The sequence below is a fragment of the Pongo pygmaeus genome, chromosome 2, assembly GCF_028885625.2.
Source record: "Pongo pygmaeus isolate AG05252 chromosome 2, NHGRI_mPonPyg2-v2.0_pri, whole genome shotgun sequence".
Lineage (NCBI taxonomy): Eukaryota > Metazoa > Chordata > Mammalia > Primates > Hominidae > Pongo > Pongo pygmaeus.
The window spans coordinates 150437919-150457653 of record NC_085930.1 but is presented as its reverse complement, the minus strand read 5'-3'; the positions used below and the strand labels follow the sequence as shown (position 1 = coordinate 150457653).

At 39.1% G+C, this 19735-nt stretch overlaps 1 protein-coding gene across 2 annotated transcripts; it reads right to left on the bottom strand.

Annotated features, from left to right (window-relative positions):
* Nucleotides 1-11435: 11435 nt before the first annotated feature.
* Nucleotides 11436-19043, bottom strand: RNF7 (ring finger protein 7). 2 transcript variants are annotated; one of them, XM_054480204.2, is made up of 3 exons: nucleotides 18577-19043; nucleotides 13532-13579; nucleotides 11436-11979 (listed from the first exon to the last, which is right to left on the bottom strand). In XM_054480204.2, exons 1-3 carry the CDS (start codon nucleotides 18749-18751, stop codon nucleotides 11861-11863), a joined length of 342 nt encoding a protein of 113 aa, XP_054336179.1. In that variant the 5' UTR covers nucleotides 18752-19043; the 3' UTR covers nucleotides 11436-11860. The 2 variants fall into 2 exon arrangements, with proteins under 2 accessions (XP_054336179.1, XP_054336180.1); XM_054480205.1 differs by having other exon boundaries at nucleotides 18584-18894.
* Nucleotides 19044-19735: the final 692 nt, after the last annotated feature.

The window sequence follows — 19735 nt, the reverse complement described above, 5'->3', positions numbered from 1 at the left end:
TTTTCATCCTTAAGAAGATCTAAGCATATTGTCAGAAAAGTGAGAGTTCAGAGTTCAGTGAGGAATTTCAGGCTACACTAAAATTTTCATCTTATAATTGGGGGTAGCTCCAAGATTTTGCACATTTAAAACCCTGAAAAATATTCTAGAAGAGAGATGGAATTAATAAAACATTTTCCCTTTAAAAAATCACTTCTTCCATTACTTTTTTCTTCTGAGTTTTGAGAAACTTCTTGAAAGTGTGGCCCTTCTAATGAACTCCAAGGCGCTTTCTCAGGTTACCTCCACAGGGGACCAGAACAGGATGAGAAACACAATTATTTTGATTTGAATGATTTCTTGAAGAGTTGAACAATAAGACAAATGGAACACCATTAATGCATTTTCTTATATTTTCCATTTAGTAGCAAATGTAAAAGGGTGTTGGTTATGGTCTTCAATAATAATAGCCATCTCTTTCTTTTTTTAAAAAAATTCAGGTTTTACATAGAGTAAAATGTACACATCCTACATGTGCAGTTTAATGAGTTTTGTAAAATGTATACATTCATGTAATCATCACTCACATCAAGAGAGGGAACATTCCCTCACTGCTGAAAGCTTTCCCATGCCCTTTTCCAGTCAATACCCCTCGCTGAGAGGCAATCATTTTGATTTTGATCCCTATAGATTTTACCTGTTCTCAAACTTCATGAGAGCAGAATCATACAGTTAAGTAGTCTTTTGTGCCTGGTTCTTTTGCTCAACATAATCTAAAGATTATAAAGATTCAGCCATGCTGTCGTCTGCATCAGTTGTTCCCACCTCCACCCCCCTCCCCTTTTTTTTCTTTTTGAGATGGAGTCTTACTCAGTCGCCCAGGCTGGAGTGCAGTAGCATGATCTCGGCTCACTGCAACCTCCACCTCCTGGGTTCAAGCGATTCTCTTGCCTTAGCCTCCTGAGTAGCTAGGATCACAGGCATGCACCACCACACCTGGCTAATTTTTGTATTTTTAGTACAGACGAGGTTTTACCATGTTAGCTGGGCTGGTCTTGAACTCCTGACCTGAAGTGATCTGCCCACCTCAGCCTCTCAAAGTGCTTGGGATTACAGGTGTGAGCCACTGTGCTTGCCACCTCTTTTTTTTTTTTTTTTTTTAACTGCTGAGTAGTGTTCCATTCCATGAATATATCATTATTCTGTTGATGAACATTTGGGTTGTTTCCAGGTTGGGGCTATTATTATAAATATGAAGATTTTAAAAAGCAGCTTTGAATATTGTTTTGTAAGTCTTTTTGTGGATGCATATTTTCATTTTTCTTGAGCAAATACCTTAGATGATAGGGTAGAAGAGATCATAGGGTAAGTATATATTTAACTTTTAAAAATAACTGCCTGTTTTCCAAAGTGGTTATCCCATATTTCATTCCTGCCAGCAATGAATGAAAGAGTTCCAATTCCTCTACATCTTCATCAAGACTTCGTGTTATCAGTCGTTTTAATTTGAGCTATTCTAGGGTGGTATATAGTGGTGTTTCATTGTGATTTTAATTTGATTTTCTGATGAGGCATAATGGGCACATTTTCAGGTGCCAACTGACTATTTAGACTTCTTCTTTTGTGAAACATCTTTTCAATTCTTTTGCCCAATATCCAGCTCTTTAATAAATCTTGTTGAGGATATGGTCCTCTCAGGCAGTATTCTGTTGACTGACCACATTCTTTAATAGAGAAGCTAAACGTTGTAGAGACATTGAGGCAGCAGTGGTAGAAATAAAATTGCTGGGTAAGAGCATTAGATTCATTCATTCATTCATTCATTCATTTTTAGAGATGGGGACACGGTTTCCCTATGTTGCCCAGGCTTGTCTCAAACTCCTGGCCTCAAGTGATCTTTCCACCAGAGCCTCCTGAGTAGCTAGGATTACAGGTGTAAGCTACCACACCTGGCTAAGAACATTGGCTTTAGAGCTTTCCAAACAGTTTAAATTTGTCAGGAGAAGTATAGAAGCAACCATTTTATTTGTAAAAGCCTCCACATGCTATTTCTATTCAGAGTTTCAAAATACAGAGAACAGGTACTCTCTAGAACCTCGGCATAAAATTCGAGTTTGGAAAATACCTGAAAGTGGTATTACAGCTTATGTAACATCATATTTTTTCCATACGTAGTTATATTTTGAGATGTACAATTTTATTTAAGGACTATCCAAATTTGTGTCATAATGGACACGTGTCCATTTAAAAGCCCATTAAAAAAACTTTGCTTTACAAGTTGGCATATTCAAAAATATAAACGTGAAGATGTCATATCAGAGATAAAATAATTTCTAAGATTCCAATTCTAAGAGGCTCTGAAAAGAAAGTATATGTAGCAGCAACTACCCAAGTATCAGCAATTGTTAATTGTTAATATGAATTGTGGCTGATAATATAGGTTGAGTCATTCAACATCCATTCCCAATTGTTCTTTTCCTTTTCTTCCTTTACTGTGAAAGCTGGAAAACCAAAACCTTCATCTCTGATTTTTCCCATGTGACATAATTCTGGCCAGCAAGCTACAGACTAAAGACACCGGGGAGGCATGCACCTGTAATCCCAGTTATTCAGGAGGCTGAGGCACAAGAATCACTCGAACCCAGGAGGTAGAGGTGGAGGTTGCAGTGAGCAGAGATTGCACCACTGTACTCCTGCCTGGGTGACAGAGTGAGACCCTGTCTCAAAAAAAAAAAAAAAAAAAATACACTGGTGAGGGGAGCCCTTCACCGAGTACAAGTCAATGTCTTGCTAAAGAAAAAAAAATCCTTTTTCCCAAGAACATAAATATGAGGCCTGTCTGAAAATACAGCATTCATCTTGGGAACATGAGAGAGAGGGCAGAATGAGCCATCACTCTGCCATGGTCAAGAGCAGACAGCAGAAAGCCTGGTTTCTGATGGCACCACTGACCTGCTGTACCAGCCCTGGACTTCCTACCCCTGGACTTCTTATTGTGCGGGACAGTAACACCCCTATCTGTTTAAGCAGCAGCAGTTTTCTGATATTTGTTGCCAAGTGTATTGCCAGCTGATTCACTAGTGTTTGAAAGAAGATACCATACTAAACACAAAATTAACTGCTTATATTATGCACCATTATCTCTTTATTAAACCCGGCTTTATCAAAGACATAATTGATTTTTCAAGGAACCCCAGTATTGAGACATCATTATACTTCTGCATGAGCAGAAGGGCTTAACACTTTCACCACATTATCTGCTCTTGGAACCAAATTTGAAACTATTGATAAATGTTAGTAATAATCTGCTCCAATATTGTTTTAGCATTTATGAAAACTGTACCAATTATTTTAATATACTATTTTTTACCAATGATATCTTCATATGCTCTTAGTGTTTTAAAACAAACATAAATTCCCTTTTTAGCATATGACCATTTGCATTTAGACTAGATATGACAGCAGTATAATAAAACAGGGGTCCCCAATGCCTGGGCCATGGACTAGTACCAGTCCCTGGCCTGTTAGGAACTGGGCTGCACAGCACGAGGGGAGCGGCGAGCAAGCAGTACTGCCTGAGCTCCGCCTCCTGTCAGGTCAGCGGCAGCATGAGATTCTCATAGGAGCGCCAACCCTATTGTGAACTGTGCATGTGAGGGATCTAGGTTGGGCGCTCCTTATGAGAATCTAACTAATGCCTGAGGATCTGAGGTGGAACAGTTTCATCCCAAAACCATCTTCTACCCCACTGTGGAAAAATTGTCTTCCATGAAATCTGTCCCTGGTGCCAGAAAAGTTGGGGAACCACTGTACTAAAACACAATAAAATTGTATAGAACACCATGAAATGGTTTGGCCGATAGTTGAAAACAGAATATACAGCTCTAAAATATCTCTATAAATGAAGTTTGTTTGTAGCTTTACAGAACTGAAAACCAAATATGTGAACAAACTTTAAAAAAGCAATTTTGGAGGAAAATACATTCAGAGAAGGTATTCTACTGAGACAGTGTTAAGCAACTAGTGAAGAATGTGGATTCCAGAGCCAGATTGCCTGCATTCGGACCATTTTCCTTCCACTAGTGTCATCTTAGGCAGGTATTAGTCAGCTTGGGCTGCCAAACAAAATGCCATAGACTGGGTTTTGTGGCTGAAACAACAGAAATGTATTTTCTCACAATTTGGGAGGCTGGCAAGTCTAACATCAAGGTGACAGCAGGGTTGATGGCTGTGGAGTGCTCTCTCCTGGGGTGGCAGATAGCTGCCTTCTCACTGTGTCCCTACATAGTTTTCTTGGTTATGTTCATGAAAAGAGAGATATCCCTCTCATCCTCTTCTTATAAAGCCACCCACTGCCTCAAAATATAATCACATTGGGGGTTAGGACTTTGACATCTGAATTTTGGGAAGACACAATTCGGTCCATAGCAGCAGGTTATGTAACCTCTTGGTGCCTACATTGCCTTACCTGTAGAAAGAGTTGATAATAATAGAAAGGGTTTTTGCAAGGATTAAGTGAGTTAATATATATAAAGCTCTTAAAAAAGAATTTGATGCATAATAAGGGCTATACAAGTTTTATTATTATCAATGGCCATATTTTAGCAAATTTCTAGTAGGGAATTCTAACTTCCCAAAATTATTATCAAAATGTATATGTTATTATTAATCAGGACTTCTCAACCTCACTGCTGATTTTGGGGCCTGACAGTTCTTTGTTGTGGGGCTGTCCTATGCCTTGTGGATGTTTAGCAGCATCCCTGGCCTCTACCCACTAGATCCTGGTAGCATCTCCACTCCTTTGTGGACATCCACAAATGTCTCCAGACATTGCCAAATGTCCTCTGTGAGGTAAAATCACCCCTGGTTGAGAACCAATGCTATACACCTATTAAAGACACAAAAGCAGCTACATGAATTTATAGCTTAAAATACTGTCATTCTGCAAACAAGAAATTCTTACAAAACCTAAAGAATGGGAAACTATGTCAACAATCTCTTTTTATAGTAAACACTGAGGTTTTTCATATAATTTGGAATCTTTGTATTTTTTTTCTCCAGGTCCAGTGAATTTGGCAGCTAAAGATTTAAAAACATATACTTCTTTCCTTTTTGTTAAGGATAAGACATAATTAATAAAGTAAGGCTCATGTTCAACATCCTAGTTTTAAGATAATCTTTTGAAGGTATGCAGAAGGTCACTTAAAACAGATTTTGATATATCACTGAGGTGTCCATGATTCTGAAATTCTGAGAAAATAGAATGGATCATGGACATTGTGCTGTCCAATAGAGTTTTCTTCACTGAAGGGAATATTCTGTTCTGTAATATCCAATATGGAAGCCACTATCCATATGTGACTACTGAGCCTTTGAAATGTGGCTATTATAACCATGGGACTGAATTTTTAATTTCATTGTAATTAATTAAATTTTACATAGCTACATGTGGCTAGTAGCTATACTATTGGACAACACAGATCTATATACATAAAGAAATGATTAGGTTATTTTCTTCCTTAATAGGGTCTTTTTGTCAGTGGGCAGACCCCCCATACCCCACACATACCACTTACCACATGTTGTTAAATACAATAGAAACAGATTTTTATAATCCACACAAAAAATGGTTCTTGTAGTCACATATGGTGTAATGCTGTAGTAGAATATGGTTTCTCTCTTCTGCTTCTCTTAGAAGGTTCAACACTTTATACTTTACAATTCTGTTGTAAAGCTAACATTCCCTAACAGACCCTGTAATCTCTGAAGAGAGAAGACTTATTTTTATTAAAATTCTTTGTCATTATGGTGAAGCCCCATATATAGCAGGCATGCAATAAACTTTTATTATAAATATATAATATTAAAAATGTATAATTTCTGTAAAGGTAGAAAAAGCAGAGCTAGAGTTAGTATGGCAGAGGTTAATTTACAATGAAGGTATAAGAATGACTACTATAGAGTTTAAGTCCCAATAAATTTACATAGTTGGCAGGCATCTCCTTAGAGGCTCAGATAAAATGCAAATGGCATAGAACATTTCACCTGTGCTGAAATAGTTTAAAGAGTTTTTGAGCAGATTTTCATCTGGGCAGTTTTTTTTTCTTTTTGTTTTGTTTTGAGATGGAGTCTCACTGTGTTGCCCAGCCTGGAGTGCAGTAGCTATTCACAGGCATGACCATCACACACCACAGCCTTAAACTCCTGGCCTCAAGCAATCCTCCTGCCTCAGCCTCCCAAATAGCTGAGACTGCAGGTGTGTGCCACTGCACTTGCTTGAGCAGTTTTCTCTAACTCTATTCCCTGCCCTGCTTGGTACACACACACTTCTTTGGGAACCACTGTGGGAGGACCCATTGTTGCTGATGGGAATGTGTTGGAGTAGTTAAAAAAAAAAAGTTATAAACCACTCTCCTGAAAACTCATGCTGGCAATTTTTTTACAGGTTGTAGCTGCACACACACATCATAATTCTTACAAGAAGTATCTCTGCAAACAATATTCCTTTCTTAAAGGCAATTCTATAAGGCAAAGAGATTACCAGCATCAGTAGTGATCAATAATAATGGCTGACATTTGTTGAGTGCTTACTGTTTCAAGCACTGTTCTTGCAGTTAAAATGCATTTATTTAATCTTCATAACAACTCCATGAGGTAGATAACAATGTTATCCCATTTTAGTTGAGGAAACAGGCACAGAGAAGTTAAGGATTTTGTGCAAGATCACACAGCTAGTAAATGATAGAGCCAACATTTCAAGCTGGGCTGACTCTGAAACTGTAGTCTTAATTCTATGCTATACTGCAGCTACACTCACCCAGGCAAAGTGCTTGCTTGCAACCAATACAGGAAAAACAGATTGTTCCAACCACTGAATCAGATTTATCAAGTGTACAGTAAGAGAAAGCAGCAGGTTGATTGCAAAGCTTACTCCCACTCTGAAAGACTATGAAAATGAAAATTGAGGGTTTTATTAATAGAAGTAATGGTTTATGCCATTACTTTTAATGGCAAAAAAACCGCAATTACTTTTGCACCAGCCTAATAGAAAAAGGTTAATTTTCTAAGCATATGAAGATTCCCAAAATCAACTAGGCAAAAAATTTATTTTTATATTCATATTTCTTTTTTTTTTTGAGACGGAGTCTCGCTCTGTTGCCCAGGCTGGAGTGCAGTGGCGCGATCTCGGCTTACTGCAAGATATTTCTACCAAGATGGAAAATCTAAAATTAAAATGAGACCTCACCAAAACCTTTTCTTAATATAAAATCTTGGCTGGGTATGGTGGCTCATGCCTGTAATCCCAGCACTTTAGGAGGCTGAGGCAGGAAAATCACTTGAGAACTCAGGAGTTCAACTCCAGCCTGGGCAACACAGGGAAACCCCATCTCTACAAAAAAATTAAAAATTAGCTGGGTGTAGTAGTGTGCAACTGTGGTCCCAGCTACTCGTGAGGCTGAGGTGGGAGGATTGCTTGAGCCTGGGAAGTTGAGGCTGCAGTGAGCTGTGATCATGCCATTGCACCCCAACTTTCGAGACAGAGACCCTATCATAAAAAATATAAAATAAAAATTTAAAAATAAAATCTGAAAATCACATTGACTGATTAGAAAAACGTAACAGGCACGTTATTGAGGCCTTACTACCATTATTCACAAAAACTCACAGTGCTACAAGTAATCTAATCACGTTTACAATTAACTTTTTCTTGTAAAATTTTTATTAATAGGAATGTTTTATTTCATAACTGAAAACATTATTTTTAAAGTAACACTTCTATTAAAAGTGCTTCTAAAAATGACTACAATGAAACAATAACAGTTGCACTTAACCATGTGCTAGATACTGTTCTAAATTTATATAGTTAGTCCTCAATCCCCCCAAAAAACTAAAGAAGTAAGTATTATTGTTATTATTTGAGACAGGGTCTTGCTCTGTCACCCAGGATGGAGTACAGTGGTGTGATCATGGCTCACTGCAGCCTTGACCTCCTGGGCTTAAGTGATCCTCCCACCTCAGCCTTCTGAGTAGCTAGAATTACAGGTGCACACCACCACGTCCACTAATTTTGTTTTTATTTTCTGTAGAGACGAGGTCTCACTATGTTGCCCAGGCTGGTCTCAAACTCCTGGGCTCAAGCAATCCTCCTGCCTTGGCCTCCCAAAGTGCTGGGATTACAGGCATGAGCCACCACGCCCGGCCAAGAATTATTATATTGTTATTATTATTATTATCTACCTTGCACATGAAGAAAGTGAGGTATGGAGAGGTGAAGTAACTTGCCTAAAATCACACAAATAAATGGTGGAGCTAGGATTCAAATCCAGGTATCCTGGCTGTACTGCCACTAAGTGAGAGTATTAAAATGCAAAGAAAATACTTTCCCTGTAAGGCATATTTTGCTGAACAAAACCTAATGATGGCAGAAATGGAATGACTTAAAGATGGAAAACAGGAACTTCCATGCAAACATTTTTCAGTATTTTGTTATACTATTCAAATGTTCAATACAAAATAGATTAAAATTTAAAATATATTTGTACTTTAATTCTAATTTTCCTTATAGCCAAATCAGTAATATTTTAAATACTTTTTTAAAAAACAAGGGCTGGGCCCAGTGTGATGGCTCACACCTGTAATTCTAGCACTTTGGGAGGCTGAGGCAGGTGGATTACCTGAGGTCAGGAGTTCAAAACCAGCCTGACCAATAGGGTGAAACCCTGTCTCTACTAAATACAAAAAATTAGCTGGGCATGGTGGCGCATGCCTGTAATCCCAGCTACTCAGGAGGCTGAGGCAGGAGAATCACTTGAACCCCAGAGGTGGAGGTTGCAGTGAGCCAAGATTGCGCCATTGCATTCCAGCCTGGGCAACAAGAGTGAAACTCTGTCTCAAAAAAAATAAATAAATACAAACAAGGGCTTACTAAACACTGAAATTTTCTCCTTTTCATTGCAGAGCATAAAACGTTCATTACTCCAAACTACCCCGTGGCAATAACTTATTATTATTTACTTATTTTGGAGACAAGGTCTCGCCATGTTGCCCAGGTTGAAGTGTGGTGGCTATTTACAGGCATTATCATGGTATACTGCAGCCTCAAACTTCTAGGCTCAAGCAATCCTCCCGCCTCAGCCTTCAGAGTAGCTGAGACTACTGTGTGCACCACCGTGCCTGGCTCCATGGCAGTAACTTAAAAAGCAGCAAAGTGCTTTTCCTTACAGTTACTTTCGTTTTTTTTTTTTTTGAGACAGAGTTTCACTCATTGCCCAGGCTGGAGTGCAGTGGCGTGATCTCGGCTCACTGCAATCTCTGCCTCCTGGGTTCAGGCGATTCTACTGCTTCAGCCTCCCGAGTAGCTGGGATTACAGGCACCTGCTACCACGCCCGGCCAATTTTTGTTAGAGACAGGACTTCACCATGTTGGCTAGGCTGGTCTCGAACGCCTGACCTCAGGCGATCCGCCCACCTTGGCCTCCCAAAGTGCTTGGATTACAGCGTGAGCCAACGTGCCCAGCCATATCCAAGCATTTCTATATTGAAATACAACTGAATTACAAGTTCTTTTTAGTTATGTCATATAACAATTATATACATTTAAATTATATGTGTAGGAAATATATTTATGAATTTCACTTCATGACAGTAAAGGGGGACACAGTATTTTTATAAAAAAGGAAGCAATGGGACTGACAGAGTTAAGATTTACTGATAGTGGTCAGCTGTAATAACACAATTTGCATAGATGGAAAATTAAATAGCAAAAGATAACTAATGTTTGTTTCTAATGCAAGAGTAAAATAAAATCAGCATCATTTAATCAAATGGAAAGAAAAATCTGTTCGATGCTTAACTTTTGTGTTGGAACCCAAAATTGTCCCAGCATGTTCCCTCTGATGAGTATGTATTAAACTTTCAGATGGCTGTGCAGATGAGCTGCAATCATTGCAGGCTGGGCAGCATCAGCGCTGCTTTGTCACAGTGCCTCCTCTTCCCTCAGATGCTGGTGTGTAGCATAAACAGGGCTTTGTTAGGTGGCGGGACTGTGGTTTTGCTGTGTGGAAAATCAAATTGTTACCACCATCCTCCACATTTCATTTATATACTGTCACACTGCCTAAAGTAACCTGACATTCTACTGCTTTCCTCTTCAATGCAAAGCCATGTATCTGGTTCACATTTTAAGGATGCAACCTTCTAAAAAGGTCAAACAGAAAGTTACTAGAACAGTTCACTGCACAATGATACACATTTAAAGGGCCAAAGAGATTTGTATAATTTTTTCAGTAGCTAGAAAGGCAACTGTGAAAAAATATAAAGCAAAAATTTCCAGAGAAATGTGATCAATAAAAAGTAACCCATATAAAAGCATGCATAATTTTAATTTTTTATTCTAATTGTTACCTTTTTAAACATTCTATGTATCCACATCCCTTAGATTTAAAAATTCAGAATGGCAAACTGAATCTGCAGATGTGAAAAGTTAAGATTCTAAGGTTTTTTCTTAAATTCATATCAGTAGCCTCTACTACAGAAGAATCCAAAATGAACTTGTGGTCCATTGTTACAAAATAACCTCCCCTCGGTGTGAATCAGTTTGATAAAGTTTAGTATTTTCTTGCACTGTTTCCAGGTAATAAACCTTAAATTTTATTATTGTCAAATGAAAGAGCAAATGAATATGAATTTTTTCAAATTAAAGTGTTTACCTGACATTAGTTTAAGGTTACACATAAAATTATAATGACAATTCAAATAAGGTAAGCAGAATAAACCATTTACTAAAACATTGTGTGATAAACTTTTTGATCCAATGCTACACTGGTAAACATTTTCCCTCATTAACATGTTACCTAAAACACAGTTAAATTATATCATCTGGGCCGGGCGCAGTGGCCCACACCTGTAATCCCAGCACTTTGGGAGGCCGAGGTGGGCGAATCACCTGAGGTCAGGAGTTTGAGACCAGCCTGGCCAACATGGGGAAATCCGTCTCTACTAAAAATACAAAAATTAGCCGGGTGTGGTGGCACACGCCTGTAATCCCAGCTACTCGGGAGGCTGAGGCAGGAGAATCACTTGAACCTAGGAGGCAGAGGTTGCAGAGAGCTGACATCATGCCACTGCACTCCAGCCTGGGTGGCAGAGCGAGACTTCACCTTCCCCCCCCAAGAAAAAAGAAAAATTACATCATCTGACCAGAACTAGAAAATACTTCTGTCCTTTACCACTCAATGACTGAACAGTAAGGTGAGTGCAGATCTAGGTTTTCTTGATGAATCAATGATAGAGAATAGTAACTTTAAAGGCAATCAAAATTCCATATGCCCAAAAGTGAAATTTTATTTACCCTGTTCACTGGCCCAAACTTAAAATCCTCATATCACATAAAGATTTCATGGACCGCTCCCTCTCCCTGCCAAAAATACATATTAGGAACAAATTAAGAGTAAGAGTTGGGTTTTAAACTGCACTTTATTTGTTACTATAACATTCTTTTTTAACTGATCAACCATAAGCATGCAAAAAGTTCTCTGAAACTGCTTCCACTGCCTGTTGTATAGAAATGGGTAAATTATAAAGGTGATTCAATTTGGAGCTCTTTCCTTTTTTCTAGCACTTCTAAGCTGTGTGCGCAACACACACCACAGAGGTAGGAAGGACCACCTTTAATAAATTATCTTCTTAATCGCAGAGAATTTCTGAAGATAAAACTGACAAAATGCTAAACCAAGGCTTTGATGAGTCCCAAAGGACCACAGATCCATTGGCTCCTATTTGAAGAATTCATCCCCTGTAGTGTTCTAGCCTTTGTAGGGCACTGGATTACAAGATCCACCAGGGCTCTGAACAACCGCACTAAGAAGCCTTCTAACCACTCTCATTTGCCGATTCTTTGGACTACCCAGTCCTGCTGGCAGAGAGGGCAGCGATTGTTCTGTTTCACCCACAGGGACATGCAGCAGTTGTGGAAGGAATGATTACATTCTCCCCAGACCACTGAAAGAAAGAAAAAGAAGAGTTGACATTACATATTTCAATTTAAACACTGAACTCAAAATTATAGCTTATTTTATATTACAAATAATAATCTTGAAAAAAGATAGTTAATTGGCCAAAATAATGTTTTTCTATCTATAAAGAAACAGAAATTTAAATATGTAAGTTACACAGAGACATAAGTCACTGTTTGAGAGCCTTTCCATCCCTGTTCTAGAATCTATGGGTGATGTGATGACCCCTAGTTCCTATACAGCTCCACATGCTGTCTTCTTGAAGTTAGGAGATGAAAGGACTTGAACCTTCCTTAGATCTGACCTTCTCAGTCATGCACTGACCTTAGAGATCTTCTGGGCTTTATTTTATGGAAAAATGTCCTTCCAATTTTTATTTACCAAGACAGAATGAGTTGTAAATGTTTGTAGTATGCAGTAGGCTATTATAAATAACATGCTTCTAAACATTCAGTTGTGCATCTGAGCTGAGCTGTTTTCTAGAAGTGATGAATTGTGTTAAGTCATCCATAAGCAGTGCAATTCCTCATGTGAGGATGAAATTTTCAAAGTGGCTGGCTGGAGAGAGAGGTCTCTCTGTGATCAAAGAAAGTAGCCTGCCCCTCACAATTCCCAAATTAATACTTTTTAAACAAGCAGCATGAAAGAAAAACTTTAAAACAAGGGAAATCATCCACAATCTAGAATGCAATCTCAAATTTGGGATTCATCTGTCCCTTGCTTGATCAACTGAGCTATATGACAAGAGAAAAAGATTAAATGAAAGAAATAAGGCAGAAAAAAAGAAAAAAAAGCCTATGAAAATTGGCTACAGGGGGTAGGAAGCAAGGGTGAAACATTCTAAGCGTTTCAGGAGGAAGAAATGGATCAAAACTGCAAGAATCAATATTAAGAAGTTCTATGTACACCATGCAAACACAAAATACAAAGCCAATCTTTTATTCTAAGAAAATCTATAAACATGTTTATATAGCAATCTAGACTTGATCACCTCAAGAACTAGGGCATAAAAATCTTTGAACTGCCTAAAATATTTAGCCTACAACAACTTTTGTAGTCTAAGACTCTTAAAGAAAATTTGATACACAAACCACATTCCAAAAATATACCTGAGACTTAGAATTTTTCTACTCTGGTTTTAAAGTTAAATACTGTATTATAAGAGTATTGAAAAGTGAAATGCCTTATTAGAACCAAAAGTGACCTATAACATAGCCAAAATTCAAATAAGGTTTTGATAAATTTCTGATTTTATAATTTTCTTAATAGAAAATATTTAATTTTTGATTACCAAAATGTTTATTATGACCATGTCTGGAATACATAACCAATTCTTCTTAATTATGGCAATAAAAGGTTTTGCAGGTTCATTCCATTAAACTCTTTTGAGAACCAACATATTTTATATTAATAATGGATCACTGCTTTACAGTTTATTTTTGTGTATTGATAAAGTCAATCTTAATTTCAAATTCAAAACATCCCTACTGAGAGAAAACCTTCAGTTGAAAAAGCAAGAGAACGAAATTACAACATACCAACACAGTCCTCTTGTTTGTTTTCAGCTTGACATCTAAGACAGGCATCTAAAAGTAAACAAATAACAATTCTCATTCTGATGCTCAGAATGCAATTTTTAAAAACCAGACACTTCAAAGTCAAAAGCCCTAAGGGTTAGAGATGGCAATAAAGACTCATACTATTAATTTCTCATCTGAACATAACTACTTAAAGAGGAATAAAGTACAAGGCATTCTACTAATTATAACCAGGAGCAATTTCACAAGGGTTAACAAATCCTCTATTTTTACAGGCTCTGATGAAAAGATGTCCTGACAGTGCCAATAGAGAAAACTACTAGAGAAAAATATGCCACACTCCACTATATTCGAAGTTACTATACGCTTACTGGGCATGCTCATGGGCAGTTTATTTTCAAGACACCCTTTAAATAAACCATATATATATGTTAGCATTTGTTTATACATACATCAAGAAACACTAGGATACCCAAGGAACCAATAATAAAGTTTACTGGGAGGGTTTGGAATGGGAAGGAGAGTTTTCACTCCTCTTCCAGGTAATATACATACCTTCCTCAATTTCTGAACTATATGAATATATAAGTTATATAAAAATTAAATTTAAAAAATTGCTTCTTTCATAAACAAGTTTTTTAAAGTCATCCATACTTACTGACACAGAAGCTTTCCTTTAGCAACTCATAAGAAGCAACTTTTTACTTTCTATCCTAAGACACTTGAGAGTTTCTCTAAAATAAACTGCTTTGAATGCTTCCAATAGGTTGCTACTGATAATCATCCAGACAAGGCTGGTGAGAAGCCAGTGTGACAGAGGGGAAAGCAAGGGCTGCGGAGCCAGATCTACAGTCAAATCCCATTTCACTGGCATTTATTAGGTTCATGGCCTCGGACCAATTACGAACTCCAATTCCCTCATCTGTAAAAAAGGGCCAATACCGTGAGGTATTTATATATTAAGTGGAGATGATACAAACTGGTGAGAATTTTACAGATAAAATAAGTAAATACTAGATATCCCTAAACACTAAGGTTTTTTCTTTGTAAGAAAATGCTTGGGCCGGGCGCGGTGGCTCACGCCTGTAATCCCAGCACTTTGGGAGGCTGAGGCGGGTGGATCACGAGGTCAAGAGATCGAGACCATCCTGGCTAACACGGTGAAACCCTGTCTCTACTAAAAATACAAAAAATTAGCCGGGCGTGGTGGCGGGCGCCTGTAGTCCCAGCTACTCGGGAGGCTGAGGCAGGAGAATGGCGTGAACCCAGGAGGCGGAGCTTGCAGTGAGCCGAGATAGCGCCACTGCACTCCGGCCTGGGCGAAAGAGCGAGACTCCGTCTCAAAAAAAAAAAGAAAGAAAATGCTTGGGAGCTAAATGATGAGAACACACGGACACACAGTAGGGAACAACACACACTGGGGCCTTCTGGAGGGTGGAGAGGATCAGGAAAAATAACTAATGGGTACTAGGCTTAATACCTGGGTGATGAAATAATCTGTGCAACAAACCCTTGTGACACAAGTTTATCTATGTAATAACCCTGTACTTGGACCCCTGAACCTAAAATAAAAGGTTTTTTTTTAAAAAAAGAAAGAAAATACAGATAAGTCTGAGTCCAAAGCATTTACCCAACAATGGTAAAGTATTTTAATAAATTACTTTATTACTGGTTTCTTGGGTATCCTTCTAGAATTTCTTGATGTATATATAAACAAATACTAACATTATATGTATGGGTTGTTTAAAAGGGTGTCTTGAAAATAAACTGCCCATGAGCTTATAGTAACTTCTAATATAGTGGAGTAGGTGTAAATACTAAAAATGAGTTCCTAAAGGCTGTACTAGAAGTTTTCAAAATTCAATCTGGAATACTATCAGCTTAATGAAAAAAGTAATATAGAATATTTTAGGGACCAAAAATGGACTCATTCACTAGCTGGAAGAGGAGTCAGAGTTGGGTAAAAGGAAGTTCGAACCAACAGAAAATAGTTTTTAACATAAATAGGAGAAAAATAATTCTGTAAAAATAGAAACACGGTGAAGCTGAAGCCTGCTTCTCTTCTTACACTGGATTCTGCTCAGGCATTTGTTTGCTCCTCTCCACATGCTCTTACCCTTAAAAAAACACCACTGCCCTAGTCTCTTCAGTGTGGATTTAAAACAACCACTGCCTCCTGAGGTTTTCTTCAATTCCACAATTACTATCTCCTCTGTGCAAGGAGTTATGCACTGGAGACACCAAAATGACCAAGGCTGGGTCTCAAGGGGCTCACCAGCAAATGGGGACGTAGACAAACAACTAAATATCATAAGGGTTGTGATATAACAGTGAAGACATCCTACCTGAATCTGGCGCTAGTTCTGTGCAATGACAGAATTTTAATATTAAGGTTGGTGATCCCAACTGCCTCTTTACAAATTAGGAAAATAAGGCTCCAAAAAGTTATGTGAAATATCCAACGTAATACAGTCATGAAGGGTTACTCTGGCTATTATAACTGGCCGTACTAGCAAACCTATTCCCCTTTTCATCAGCACTTGCTCACTGTGCAATCATCACTCCTTTCTGAATGAAGGGAGGAGAGTGGAAACCAAGATGAGAGTGTTATCCATATCGGAATGGGCTGACAGGCAAGTCTTGAGAGCAGAAAGTATAATAAATCACAAGTGTGTGAGACAAATTCCAAATACTAAGGAAAGGGAACTAAGTGGGTTCTTGTTGCTGAATCTAGGAATCTCTGAATTACACTTATAGCTCTGATGTAGATTATCAAAACTGACCCAAATCTACACAAATTCCTAAAGTTTCAGATAGAAGATAAAAAATTGCTTTAATGATCTTCCTAGAATCTAAAACAGCACATTCTAAGGAGTACAGTAACAGCTTTTAGAATGATGCTAGGGTAAGGACTAGGAAGTCTGGAAAAAAAATTTCCTTCTGTTGTCACCTGACCTCTAAGTGGGTTTTAACACCTCATAAACAAAATACAAAGGTCTAGCCTAGAATAATTTCCTGAACCCAAAGTACAGCTGTTGTAAATATGCAAGACTGATCCTGTAGTAGCAGAATACTTGCTATAATCAGAAAGTTTATGATGAAATGTGTCATTTATAGCCTATACTTTGACCTACATTAAAATCTCTCAGTAAAGTTTATTTGTTGCAAAGTTTCAATCATTATTTCAGGTTACACATTTCCACTTACTCTTTAAATGTTTTTCCTTTGGGGAGGAAATAGCTTTTTGGGAGATAAATCTTTTGAAAATATCCTTTGGGAACATTATTTTTAAACTGGAAAGGAACTAAGTGAAAGCTTAGTTTCCTTTAAACTAAAGGAAATTTAGGAGATAAAATGTTTAGCGAAACTTGTCTTAAAAAAAAAAAAAAAAAAAAGGGTCTCCTGGATCAGTTAAAAATGCTTCCCAAACTGGAAATTATGATTCCTAAGTGGGGGTAGGGGCAGCTGTATTGCTGGCAAATAAACTAGATACTTTTAAAGCCTAATATGTTTTGTTTGTTTGTTGCTGAGACAGGGTCTCATTCTGCCACCCAAGCTGGAGTATAGTGGTAGTGGCAGGAACAAGGCTCACTGTCGCCTCGACCTCCTGGGCTCAAGGGATCTTCCCACCTCAGCCTCCAGAGTAGCTGGAGGCCACCATGCCTGGTCAGCTTTTTTATTTTAATTTTTAATTGTACAGACAGGGTCTTGCGATGTTGCCTAGGCTGGTCTCAAACTCCTGGGCTCAAGTGATCCATGTAAAATAAGTGTGTCATGTCTAATATCAAGGTCTTTCAAAAGAGAAAGATAAAAATATCTGAATCCAATTGTTGTAAATCCTCTTTGAAACAAGCCCTTAGGAATAAAAGACAAAAGAGCATAAACTGAGAAATCTCTTGATTCTGGTATATTTAAAGTCTCACCCCCCCTTAAGGTGAGCAATTCTCTTTAGGTTCTCCAATTCTCTCATTTTTCAAGACAAGTCACAGTTTTCAAACGATACAAATGTCCGTTTTCTTTAACTACCCTCAATAAAGAACTCCACTGAAGATGCTCTCATAGTAATTTTAAATGCCCTATCTGAAAATACAACTTGCATTTAAATAGCACCTGCTTTTCAAAGTGGTCTGAGATCTTAGAACCATATAAAATATAACAAGATTAAGCTGTTCTGAAAAGTTTCACTTGGTCTAATATTTTAACTCAAAATATCACAGAAAGAAGACATATTTGTAAGAGGGTTCTCCACAAAGGCATGACTCAGAGCAGCACAGTATCTTCTCCAGAAAATGGCATCCGATATGGAGGGGGGGGTGTGATGGAGGTGAAGTTTTACGTTTCTGAAAAAAAGGGCTTACAATTCTTCAGCTTCCATGAAACTTAGATATTCTTGAACCACACTGTCCCCTTCAAGTCACGCTAGTGCTATCTGACCCGTCTTAAATCAATCCAGATTTAAAAGCCCATTCGAAGAGCGGCGGTAAGCTAATCCGGAAATGCAATGGCTGTGAACGCTTTCCTGCGTCCCTCGAGGAGAACTAAGGGTGTCGTTTGGTGGAAGATGACTCCGGAGCATCACTTTGGTGGTGACCAAGACTATTAAAGCTCACTGCTGAATCACGGCCTTTACCCTCACCACCTGGTGATGAGCTTTTAGAGCAGGGGCTGGGGCTGGCCACACAAACCGAAGTGTTTCCTGCTAATTCCCAACAATCACCCGGTTTTACTTTCTTGGTCACACCCATCACTACCTGAAATTACCTTGTTTACCTCCGTTTATTGCCCGTCTCTCTCCCTAGAACACCAACCACCCAGCGCCGGGCGCCTGTTGCACAACCCCGCAGCCCCAGGCGGCGGCCGCAGCCCTCAGGAGCCGCAGCAGGAGCGTGGCTCCGCGTTCCTCCGGCACCGGGGCAGGGCGACCTCCACCCACTCTCCCAGGCAGGGCAATTTCCGAGGCTTCTGGCGGACGCCCGTCCCTTCCCAACCCCGAAGTCGGCTCCCGGAGGCCGCAGCGCGACCCTGGCCTCGCGTGCAGCGCTTACCCATCACCTGGACCCTGCAGATGGCGCACGTATCGCACTCCACGTCCCAGCTCCACATGGCCACCGCGTTCCACTTCTTGAGGGAGAACATCTTGTCGCCTCCCGACTTGGAGCCTGAGCTCCCGGAGTGAGAGGCCAGGGCGCAGGTTTCCTCTCCGTCTTCCACGTCGGCCATGGCGGCGCCGCGGAGCCGACGGCGGAGACGTTGGCTTGGGGAAGGCGGAAGGCTAGGGCGGCTCTGTGGGGCCGCCCGACGGGCCACAGCGCCGCCCGCAGGCCGCCAGCCACCGTGGTGCCTAGACCCCGGCCGCCCACTATTGGCTGGCGCGGCCCAGTGGCGTCACCTGACGCCAGCGCCGTGGGGCGGGAAGGCCCCGCCCTCGCCGTCCTAGGGCAACTGAGAGGGCTTGGGCGTTTTTGGGGCGACGCCGCTGAATCTGCCTGCTGCGCTGCAGGGTGTTACGTCTGAGCAGGCGCACAGATCGTGCAGGAATATGTGTCCTGCTTTATGGCTTCATTAAACCTACTGCTGTCAGAAATTATCTTGTTAATTTATTCGTTTGTCTCTTCCCTCCCAAATGTAAAACTCTATCAGAGCAGGAAACATGTTATCACCACATTATCCTCGGTATCTACAAAATGCCTGGCCACAGGAGGCACAATTATTTGTTGAGTGAATTAATGATCTTAAAGATCTAGAAATCTGGTTCAGTGATTCTCAAACTTTTTGGTCTCAGGACTCCTTTTCACTTAAAAATTATTAGGACCTTAAAGAACTTTTATTTATGTGGGAAATGTATAAAAATATATATATATATACACACACACACATATTATGTATGAATATATATACACATATACAATGAATATATGTATATTCATATATATATAATGAATATATATTCATACATTTCCTGTATATGTATACACACATATATAGAGATTAATGTTTGCTTTTTAAGAAATTAAAACATTTTAAAATGTATTCATTAAAAATCACAGTAATAACCTCATTACAGGTTATCATTAGAAGGATGACTTCACATAACATGTAGTTGCTAGAAACTCCGGTGTACACTCGTAGAATGAGAGTGAAAAGAGAAAAATAGCTCTAAATATTGTTAGGCAACTAGTTTGCCCTCTTTTGACCCCTGAAAGA

Bases quoted from the DNA above. Each gene is read 5' to 3' on its own strand.
- RNF7 (XM_054480204.2), bottom strand. From the start codon at position 18,751: ATGGCCGACGTGGAAGACGGAGAGGAAACCTGCGCCCTGGCCTCTCAC. The intron at 13,580-18,576 runs GTAAGCGCTGCA...GTTTACTTTTAG, and splicing joins CTGCAGGGTCCAGGTGATGG to ATGCCTGTCTTAGATGTCAA. The intron at 11,980-13,531 runs GTATGTTGTAAT...TCTTTCTTTCAG, and splicing joins CAAACAAGAGGACTGTGTTG to TGGTCTGGGGAGAATGTAAT.